General features: G+C 32.0%; 2 protein-coding genes across 4 annotated transcripts; one reads left to right on the plus strand and one right to left on the minus strand.

Annotated features, from left to right (window-relative positions):
* Positions 1-2066: 2066 nt before the first annotated feature.
* On the minus strand, positions 2067-5150 carry LOC123917504 (ninja-family protein AFP3-like). Of its 3 annotated transcripts, none has more exons than XM_045969247.1 (4): positions 4938-5150; positions 4675-4739; positions 4166-4418; positions 2067-2591 (listed from the first exon to the last, which is right to left on the minus strand). In XM_045969247.1, the coding sequence occupies exons 2-4, from the start codon at positions 4678-4680 to the stop codon at positions 2176-2178; spliced, it is 675 nt and encodes a 224-aa protein (XP_045825203.1). In that variant the 5' UTR covers positions 4681-4739; positions 4938-5150; the 3' UTR covers positions 2067-2175. The 3 variants fall into 3 exon arrangements, with proteins under 3 accessions (XP_045825203.1, XP_045825201.1, XP_045825202.1); XM_045969245.1 differs by having other exon boundaries at positions 4961-5149; XM_045969246.1 differs by having other exon boundaries at positions 4975-5131.
* A 3363-nt stretch (positions 5151-8513) lies between these two features.
* LOC123917505 lies at positions 8514-10483 on the plus strand. The gene is made up of 2 exons (XM_045969248.1): positions 8514-8815; positions 9973-10483. Exons 1-2 carry the CDS (start codon positions 8639-8641, stop codon positions 10390-10392), a joined length of 597 nt encoding a protein of 198 aa, XP_045825204.1. The 5' UTR covers positions 8514-8638; the 3' UTR covers positions 10393-10483.
* Positions 10484-11876: the final 1393 nt, after the last annotated feature.

An 11876-nucleotide genomic window follows, 5' to 3' on the forward strand; every position in this document is an offset into this window, starting at 1 on the left:
TTCGAGCAACACCAACGAAGATTCTAATGTACATCCGAAATCAGGAAAAGATTTCCATTTAGCTGCAGAATCTAGTCATGATAATGCCTCGAGCAACACTGAGAAAGATACTAATGTACATCCGAAATCAGGAAAGGATTTCCATTTAGCGGCAGAATCTAGTCATGATAATGCCTCGAGCAAAACCGAGAAAGATATTAATGTACATCCGAAATCAGGAAATGATTTCCATTTAGCGGCAGAATCTAGTCATGATAATGCCTCGAGCAAAACCGAGAAAGATACTAACGTACATCCGAAATCAGAAAAGGATTTCCATGTAACCGTAGAATCTAGTGATGATGGTTTCCCAATAAGCTCAATGCCAAAGCATGGACAACAATCTACTAATGCAGTAGTTGTTCCTGAGACAATACAAAACCCTCCAATACAAGTAATGGAAAGACAAGAGGATCCTCCTGCTACCTCTTCAACAAACAGAATTCCATTACATGTTTTTGATAGAGACCAATCAAACACAAAATATTGGAGCGCGACTTCTAATGAATCTTTGTTTAGTATTCAAATGGGAAATATGAGTTTCTCTAATGACATGGCTTGGTCGAGTAATTTAGACGTGGTGGATAAACAAGCTGATCACACGAACAACGCGTCCGGTGGTTCTCAAAGTAATCATCCGCCACCTTTACCTCCACCACAATCTACTAAGTTCAATGATATCAGTAATAGTTTTGCCGAACAACATGAAGATAGTTTGAAAGCAACAGAAGCAAAAGCTGCTGAGACAATGAGAGAGGTTATAATGGAAACAAGTACAATACCAAAGAATAATAAAAGTAATGGAGATTTGAAATTCGATAACTCGGCTCCACATTCCAATATACTTCTTTCGTCCTATTCTGATAATGATCATTCTCAGGATCCAGACGGGAGCACCAAATCTTTTGCGTTTAAAGCGTAAGTTCTTGCTACTAACTACTTTTAGGTATGAAAATGCATGTCTGTTGTATGAAAGTCGCCATTACAGCTGCTGTAAGATTCATGTTGCAATATTTAACTTTGCTGAGAATTAAAGTCAAATATTACTGATGTAGCTTGTATTGTGGTCGCAAAGACATCAAAAACTTTGGTGTCGCATCTCAGATTTTGATTGTAGACCTTGTTGTAAGGTTGGTTTTTGAAACTAAGACTGTTTTCGTTGTCTTTTTTTGAGCTTTTCTATTGACATAATTACGTATGGAAACAACGTTATGACATGTCCATAAGATGTTTTTCAGCTTATTTCCATAAACTCTCAAAGACAACTTATGAAAAAAGCTTATAGTTTATACATAAACAATTTGAATTTATTTTATCTTTTTGTAATGTGAAGATCAACAGATAGAGACAAAAATCCTTCATCCAGACGCGGCGAAGACATGAGAAAGCAGCAGAAGCAATCGACGGAACAGAATGTTAAAGGAACATCAGGTGCCCCTCAAAATCCTAAATCAACACCAAATGCTTCTGAGAACAAATGGCTATCTTGCTTTGCATGTTGTCACTAGATCACATTTGAGTCTCTTGGCTTTGAACAAAACCATCTTACTAGTTAGTGATATTTCTTCTTTTACCATTTTTAGTTCTGTACATAATTTTTAGGTTAAACTTTAAAACAAATGCTATTTAGTGTTAATGTTCAGGAAATCAATGTGTAATAGGCCGTTACTTGTTTCACAAGTTAAGTAGTTAGCTTAACTGTTTTTAGGTTAGTTAGCTTAATAACTTCCTTGTTAGTTAGTTATGATGTAATCATTTGGTATAAGTAGCTTATACCATTCATTGTAACCATTAGATTGGTGAATAAGATTTCCATTTTGACGCCTATCCTGCGCCCATTTTCTGTTTCTGGGTTTTAGGCTCAACACGCTCATCTCTTGTTCCTTCTGCGCTCATCTATGGAGCTAGAGCTCAACTTTTCACATTTAGCTAAGACACATTTCAGAAATGTAGTAACATGGCGATGTTTTTCAGGAACCGATTTTTCAATGAAATTTTTCTTCTACATAAACCACACGAACAATGGATAGGATAATTATTAAATCTAAACTAATTAAAGATAGTTTCATTGTTTCAACTTACCTTTACATTCTAAGAAAAGCTGAAATATTATAAAAACATTATTACCATTGATCTCTAAAATGCGACAGGATAAACAGTGATATGCTTCATTGGATTAGCCACTTCCTTTCCACCAGCATGCTTCACAAACTCTTTTGGTGTGAGGAAGCTACCATGGCAGACACATACAATGCAAACTTCACCAGACCTATACTTGTACAGAAACCCTTCAATTCTCTTCCCATTTGGGCCATCTCCGGTCGTTGTCACGGTCGGCATTTGTCGCAATATCTCCATCACATCACCTTTAAGACTGCAGTAGTTTGGGAGATTAAGCTTTCTAGCTTGATTCTCAAGTTTAGCATCAGCATACTTAGGTGGAAGTGGATTTTCCTTGCCTATTGGTTTTTGGAAAATCACAGAATTGTTTTCCTGTTTGGCTGATTGCTCGAAATTGGAACCGACTGCTCCTTCAGCTGAATGTCTTCGACCTATATTTGGAATATGCATCATTTAGGATGAAATGTAGTAAAAAAGATTCACGTTTTGCTATAGAAATATAAGTGTTTAACTATGTTGTTTGTCCAAATAGGGCCTAAATATCAGCATCTAACAAGAGTTATGTGTATTGTAAACACCACTAACACTGTTAACACTATTGCTTAAAAAACCAGACTGAAGATCAAACCGGTGAAAACCTCCAGGTGATTCAATTAGTTCAACTGCAGTTGAACAAAATGGACAACATTAAAAATGTAAAAAATTCAGTTCAACTAGACTGCAGTACAACCGGCAAACTGGTCGGTTCTCAGTTCAACTGGTGGTACCGGCCTGTTCGGTCCAGTTTTTAAAACATTGGTTAGCACACATAACACGTAAAATCAAACTAATTTGCTATGCTGCAAGAATGGGAGGAAACCTCCAAATTTGTTCAGTTTTTTCCTCTCATTGTTATTTGTTACTAAACTTCTACCCTATGTCTTGTGAGAACTCAGAAAACTTCTTGTGAAGAATATTGAGCCTTAATCATCAATAACACCAGAAAACGAACAATTAAACAATAGCATAATATTCAAATTGATGAAATGTGTCCTTGGAAAACTTTCGTTTCTGCAGTGTCATCGCACATTGTTAATGACACTACAATTATAAGCTTCGATTGAAGCACGTTCATCAGTTTCCCAATTATGCTACCTCCCATGTTGGTAAACAATTTGAAAAATCAATTGAAGGAAATAAAAAGGACCTCAAAGAAGCGGTTGTTACATATGAATGTGACCGCAATTGTGGTTCAATTGCGGTTAGATAGTTCCCAAAACTTTTAAAAAAAAGCTTCATAGTAACTTTTTAATTAGTAAGCTAGCTCCAATATAAACAAATAAGTCTCATATATAACTATAAGCAAAGATTCATTTTTCAGGTTCATTGAATAAGTGATGTATCTGATCTAATATAAACCAGACACATTGTTAATGACACTACATTTACGAGCTTCGATTGAAGTGCATTCATCAGTTTCCCAATATGCTACCTCCCATGTTGGTAAACAATTTGAAAAATCAATTGAAGGAAATACAAAGGACTTCAAAGAAGCAGCTGTTAGAATGATTCTAAATTGAAGTTGAAGTTGTGAATCTAAAAATTATGGCAAAATACATATGAATGTGGCCACAATTGCGGTTCAATGCCGTTAGATAGTCCCCAAAACTACGTAAAAAAGCTTCATAGTAACTTTTTAGTAAGCTAGCTGCAATATAAACAAATACTCCCCCTGGTTTTATATATAAGCCAAGATTCATTTTTCAGGGTCATTGAATAAGAGATGTATCTGATTCATATTATGGATCAGATACATTAGTTATATATAAGCAAAGATTCAATTTTTAGGTTCATTGAATAACTGTACATCATTATTCCATAAACCTGAAAAAAAGAATCTTTGCTTATATATAAGACGGGAGGGAGTATATATTATTTTCCAGCCTAGAAAATAATAATCCTAACACTCTACTACAAATCTTTAATCACCTCAAGTATCACAGGTCAATGAATAAAAAAAAGTTACCATGAATCTCTGAAGCTGCCACACTTCTCTGCCTCTCTAGCAGCATTCTCTTCTTCTCACTATCTATTGGAAGAGAGCAAGATCTCTCTAACCAATTTGGAACATTGATATTTCCTATCTCTCCAACCATTGATGATGACCTTATCAACCTCCTTTCTTCCACATTTTCAGCACCACAAGGAGAAAGCTTAAGAGTAAGGTCTATTTGTTTGGAGTTTGAGGGTAATCTTTGCTGTTTCTCACCAAAAAACTTCTGAAGGGAAAAATAAATAAAAATACAAACTAGTCTTAGTTTCTTGCATAATAAGAAGTGAAAACAAAAAATAAAAAATAATCGATGAACACTCTGATACATATCTTATTTAGAAATGTACATGTACACCGCTAAAGTGAATAATTAATAAACATTTATTAGAATTATCCATCTCAGCAGTATACGGTATAAATCAGATTTGTACCGAAGAATTCACTAAAATAAACATGATTAATTACATTTTCTTTATTATTACCTCCATTAAAACCAGAGAGAAAAAGAAGAAAATCCTTCAACAGAAGAACTCCCTTGAATTTTTCTCTGAGGAAAGAAAAATCAACCAAAATTAATGCAAGTATAAATTAGGCACAAAATTAATATTACATATTTAGTACCTTAAAATAGTCTTAATGATGATGCAAATATAATTAAAAATACCAAAGTAAAAAAAGGTTGAACTTAAATACAAGATACTATATTCAACAAAGGAATAATATATTCTTAATAAATTTAACTTACTATACGACCGAACTTTAGATTACCAGAACTACAGAACCTTTGTAGGAAATAATGGGGCAGGGTGGCTCACAATGTTATAGAGCCGAAATGAAGAAAGAAAGGGTAAGAAGAAGAAAATTTGAGAAGGAGTTTAGAAGTTAGAAGAAAGAAAAAAGAGAGAGTGATGTTTGAAACATCATGTGTTAAAATTCAATGTTCAATGTTCAATGTTCATGGTGTGTTGTAAATGAATTATTATGACAAATGACAAAAGGCATTTGAAAAGTAACACGTGGAGAAGAATGGTGAAGATGGTACACATCATCTACGGTCACATTTGTGTTTCGTCTGTCAACCTCTTGTGCATGTTACATCAACTTCTGTCGGACACACTTCACTATGCCACGTAATGTTAGAGGGTTATAATGTCATGTCGGTGTTTATGTCTTTCTTTCTTGCTCATCGTATTTGAAATTTCAACAACCTTTGTTCATTACTACCATGAATTTGAACTAAAATAGTCTAAGTTCATCCATCGATTTTAGTATTTTTTTTAATATTTATTTTCACTTAATCAAACAGATTCAAAGACTCTGTTTCCTAAAAAATATATAGTTCCTAAATAGCTTATAAGAGCATCCATAATGGAGCACTCCATTTTTGAGTACTTAAATGATCTCACATAGACATATCATCAATTTATTATTTTTTTAATAATAGTACCTAATAGGTACTCAACCTCTCCAATGGAGCATTTCTTAAAAAGTTCTAAAATTGGTCCCATCAATAACTCCACATCAATAAAATTTGAAATTTAATTTAAAATAATATTGCCAAATTAAATTTTTTTGAATATATTAAATAAAGTGGGTCCCATAAAAAGAAGAGAGAGAGTTCTTATATTAGAAGTGGTACCTATTAGGTACTAAAATGTGTTGTGCTCCAATGGTAGTACCTAATAAGTACCATGAGTACCTAATAGGTACTACACCATTGGAGATGGTCTAAGATAATTTATAGCTAATAATTTATAAGTTAGTTTTAGATTTTTAGTTTATAGCGAATAAACTAACCGATTGAATTTATAATATTGGTAAAATTAATGGTTGAACTAGCTTATAAGTATGAAATGATATAAAAAAAAGTTTAATTCATAGGAGTATTTAATTTTTTTCAAGTAAGATGACAAGAGTAAAATTAGAAGAAAAAATGATAAGCTATAAACTCATAAACCACTTGAAACTGTGTTTGAAAAATAAGTTAAGTTAGTAAAATAAGCTATAAACTCTTTTTGAAAAATATTTATCAAACAAGTCTTTTTAGTCATATGAATTTATAAGCTATAAGCTCAAAATCTGACCTTACCAAACAAATGTTAATGTGTTTCTTTAGAGAGAAGTTGTAAAGAGAGAGCTACCAAAGATAAAAGTTGAAGAGAGATGTTGAACTTTTTTTGTTTGAAAGGAAGAGAAATAGGAAAACATGTTAAGAGTTACTTTAAGATGACCTAAATATGTATAAGTAGATATAATTTGTGCGTAAAAAAATTAGATATAATTTTTATTTTATAAGTCGGTTTTTAATGTTGAGTTAATTTCAACCTAAATGCTAAGAAAATACTTGCTCAATCCACCCAAAAAATGAGTGTGAGAATTTAACACAAATATTCATATTAATCGTTTGATCTAAAATTGATGATTGGTTAAGATTGTGTGTAATTGATTTTATTAATGTGTAATTAATTTGAATTGTACAATCTTTATTTAATAGTAGAGATGCAAAATTGCGCGAAACTTTGTGATTTTTTTCAATGCGGACAATTCATATTCCAAAAAATGTGAGAATTATATTGACAGAGTAACGAGTTCTTACTAACTAGTAACTAGTAGTCTAAGTGCTTATGTTAAATAATTTAAAAATAGAAAATTTCTATCGAAAGCTAAATGATTAAAATTTTACCTTAAAATGCGATGTTCCTATAACTGAGCTAAACTAATAAGAACAAAAATATATTGTAGTTTTTTACTTTTAAGAAATTAATTACTCCATCGGTCCTTAATTATATGAACCTTTTACAAAAAAGTTTGTCTATAAATATAAGACATTTTACAAATTTTTAGATGCAATTATTACTATTTTTTCAAATATATCTCTCATTAATACCACTAACTTGCATTGGAATATAAAAAAACAACATTGAATACATTAAATATAAAGGGTAACTCAAATTATTAATGTTCTTCACGCAGAGCGCTTTGCTATTATTATTGCTATTGAACAGGCTCATTCTAGGGGTTGGTGGAAATTATGGGTGGAAAGTGATTTTCAAGTTGCGGTTCAAGCGTCTAAAAATTCCACTATTGTTCTTTGGGATTTGAGGAACCGTTGGCGCAATGTTTTGCTAGGAATATGAGGGTGTTATTTTCACATATTTTTCGTGAAGGGAATGCTTGTGCCGACATTCTAGCCAATCTGGGACACGCCTCGACAGGTCTCGAGTGGTGGAGTTCCTTGCCCCCAGCTTTATTGGATGTATTCTTTTGGGATAGATGTGGTCTTCCATATTTTCGTTTCTCTTAATGTTTTTCTTGTTATGTTTTCTTTTCTTTATTTTTAGATTTTGGGTATGGTTTAGCCCCCCACTTTGTAATTACTTTATATATATATATATATAGACGAGCACTTGACGTAGGATTAGAGTATATAAGGGGTGCCAACCTAGTTGGGATTTCTTCTATACTTTTTGATGTCATTATCCTCTTAATTCTGTAAAAAAGTATTTTTTGATAGGAGTTCCTCTTCCTATATTTAAGGACGGATGAAGTATACAACTATTTTGCACATTTTTTTATAAAAAAAAAAACTATTTTGCACATTTATTTTTTTTAAAAAAAAACTATTTTGCACATGAGCATTTCATTGGAGATAATCTTATTTAAGATATTGTTGGACAATGAATGTGAAGACCTCTATCTCTATGAATCATGTTTCAAATATTGGTTTGTTACGTTGTGTTTGCTTGACCCAATCTCTGTTAATAAATAAAGTATCATTTTTTTTCATAGGTTTATTTCACTATTTGAAACGTGTCAAACACTAAGTATAATTTCTTTTTTCGTTTGAGATTGATAATTAACTTATGATTAAATATATTTTTGGTTTCTATATTTTGCTCACTTTTTAATAATAGTTTCTACATTTAAAATATATTTTTCAAAACTCTATAGATTACTTTTGTTACCAAATTTAGTCCTTTTGTTGTTTTCTTAGAAGGAAACTAAAATAAAATTTAAAATGTTTTTGTTGTTTTACATCAAATTTATAATACTTTACCGATCGTCAGTTGATTTAGTGGTGATTGACGCTGAATTTGGTAGGGAGAACCGCGGTTCGATCCCCCAAAATTGCGATCGGGAGGGGCTGGAACCACTTGATACCAGAACTGATTCCCGAATCAGATTAAACTGGTGGTGAAAAACCAAAAATTTAAAATATTTTTAGAGAACAAAAACTTATTAAACCCAAAATTAAACTTCAATTAAAAAGCTCAATAGAAAGGAAAACTTTAAAATGCAAGTGGAAAACCAATCCTTGGTCTATGTTCTGCCTCATCATAAATTATCATCATTATTTTCAACCACACATTATCATTTCTTAGGATACTCTTGTTCATCTCAGCTAAGTGATAACAAGAGAAAAAAATAAACAAAGCAAGAAAATTTATGATGATGACAATGAAGACCTCACCATACATTTGTAGTAACAGCTTAATCTATTCTTCTTCTGTTCCTCATTTCACAACACAAAGCTCTCTCAATTTCTCACCTTTTCTTGTCAAATCCATGGCTACTTCCAAACCTCTTCCTTCTGTCTCTAGAACAGTAGTAGCTTCTAAAAAGGTCAGTGCAACACAATTACTATATGTTTAATAATAAATATAATACTTCCCTTCTATTGTTCTTTTCTTTGCTGTCATTGATGCATCTTATACTTGCTTAAATTATAATGATTTTTGGTAATTTATATAATTAATTAAATTGTGATTCATGGTGGGAATAATTTTTTACCAGACTTTATCTGCCTCGCGGCCGAATTCTAAATTACGCGTCGCCCTTTCATGTTTTAATATATTGAACACTTTATGAGAAAGCATTTTGGGCGATTTTAAGAATTGTTTTAGAGTTAAAATAATAAATTAGCATAAAATTTTGTCTTTGAATATTGTGTTATAATGTTATTGACTTTAAACATTTTTTTACCTGTTAGGAACCACTTAAAATTTTAACCAAATCCTTGTCAAAAAAATTAAAACCAAATCAATGACTAATCATTGTTGCAGTGTGTGGTTGCTGGTAGTGACAAAATTAGTGGACAACAATGAACTCCAGTTTTAATGCCATTATTTTTGCATGAGTTCAATTGTTAAAAATAACATTCTTTTGTGTGTATAAGCTAGTAAATCCATATCCATCCTTAATATTATTGAAATTGTATTGGAGTCTCATATTGCTCGGGGTTGATATTTTAAGTGTGAGCTGAGTCTCACGTTAAATGAAAAAGTGAATGTGTTGAACACTTTATAAGTAAGATACCCATAAACCTAATGTCCTAAAGTTGAGTTAAGATATGATGTCAAAATCACTTATGTGGTTGTTTAGTGCTCAATGTGATGATCCTCGGACCCCCTCATGAACCAACACTCAGATTCTCCGAATATTGGATGTATAAATATGTCTGGACATCCTGATCCTCTGAGCTAACTTTTGAGATAGGATTCAAGCTCATTTAACATAGTATCAAAGCCGGTTAAAAATTGCAATGTGGAATTGGACCCAGGATCCATCCTAGGCGTGAGAGTGAATATTGAAGTTGTCTAAACTGCTTAGGTTTTTAGGCTATTGAATATATAAATGTGTTTGTGCACTCTTATCTTTCGAGCTAGTTTTTAAGATGAGATCGATCAAACTCATTTAACAAATATCACATGATGAAATACATGTTTTTTGTGTTCAAAAGTTTGATTTCTTACATTTACTAAGCCATTACCAAAGTGCAGAATTCAACTGTATTCCCACTTGGAGAACAACCTAGGAATGCTGTAACATCTACACAATCCATAAAACTTCTCACAAGAATGGAACAATTAAAGCTCTTATCAAAAGCAGAGAAAGCAGGTTTATTATCAGCTGCAGAGAAATCTGGACTCTCTCTATCAACAATAGAGAAACTTGGTCTTCTCTCAAAAGCAGAAGAACTTGGTGTTTTGTCTGCTGCTACTGATCCAACAACACCAGGATCACTCTTCACACTCAGCTTAGTTTTGCTTCTTTTAGGACCTTTGTTTGTTTACCTTGTTCCTGAAGATAACGTTGTCGAGGTTGGAGTACAGGTTGTGGTTGCTTTGATCAGTGTTGTTGGTGGTTCTGCTGGTTTTGCTGCTTCAAGTTTTGTGTCTAACTTGCAGAAATTGAAATAAGTTTATGATATTTGGTTTGTAATTTTATTGTATTATTATGATATATGAAAAGAGGAGAAATAATTAATGGAATCATTAATTGATTTGTGAATGATTCAAGGGTCCTTATATTAAGGAAAATGTAAAAAAGGTTAATACAACCAACTAAACAGAATTAACTGATTCTGTTATTACTTATTAGACTTGGTACCGGGAAAAATCGAACTTGAAATCTAAAAAGGAGCACACTCCAAGATTCAAAGCATACACCACCAGACCAACCGTAATGGTTTTCATTTAGAATTTAATTTATATGCACCGTCAGTGTAAAATTATTTTACACATGAATCCAATAATATACTGACGCATCATGTATGGTATTTAATAACACATGTGTCACATTTATTAAATGATGTGGCAACACATCATTGAATGTATATTAAACTCTTTCATTTATGCCAAATGTTTGTAGATCATGAAATGCAGTTGTATATAATGTTGGAATGTAAATTTGATTTGGACAATTTGACTAATCAAATCTTGGACCTAATTGACTTGGCCAAACATTAAAGTTAAGTTCATGAATGTGAAAGACATGCATTAAATTTGAAGTTCATGAATGTGAAAGACACAGAGAGCAAGTATCATAAGACACTGAATTATTCAAGAATTACGCAAGAGCGCTTAGATGAGAAGGTGCAGGTCTTTTTTAGCTTAATTAAGGTATTGCGTTGGATTCCTGACTTGGGTATACAACAACGTTAAAACTCTTAGGAAGAATTTGTCGCCTATTTGTGTCTTACAAGACTCGAGGAATTAGTCTCTGCACTGCGTGCAGAGGATACCTAGTTTACGAAAAGAAAAAAAAATTATTCGAGAATTATTATGAAGGTTTTCCTCATTTTCCTGTTGATAACAAATTTTAATTAGCAGTACTATTATGAAGGCTTTCTTCTTTGTATTGGTTTGCAGTTAAATTTTGCACAAGCTTTCTAGGAACCTATATAGTATGTGTAGAAACATAAAAGAAGCAATTATAAGATTTTAAGTTTGAAGAAAATTAAAACACAACACAGAATAGTACATATTTATAGGAAGAAAAGTTACAAATTTTCTTTTTGGTATACCTACTACCTGAAGATTTTCATTATTCTGTCACATGATAAATCTATGTTAACAATCGAGTCAAATTGCCAGACATCTGCAGTATTAAATTCTCTTTTATAATCTTAATAACTCAGTGAAATAATTTATGTGATTTAGTTTCAAATAAAGCAAAACAGCTTGGGAATTAAGGTTGGTCAAAAGTATTATATAGGACTAACGGTCCGTTTGGATTTACTTATTTTTAAGCTTATGTGAAACAACTTATGTAAATAAATAAGTTTTTATGTATTATTATAAGCTTTTCAAGGTAGTTTATGAAAACAACTTATAAATATACGATTTTTATTAGGAAAAACTTATAAATTACATAAAACTTTATATTTACATAAACTATTTTC

Source organism: Trifolium pratense, linkage group LG3 (genome assembly GCF_020283565.1).
Source record: "Trifolium pratense cultivar HEN17-A07 linkage group LG3, ARS_RC_1.1, whole genome shotgun sequence".
Lineage (NCBI taxonomy): Eukaryota > Viridiplantae > Streptophyta > Magnoliopsida > Fabales > Fabaceae > Trifolium > Trifolium pratense.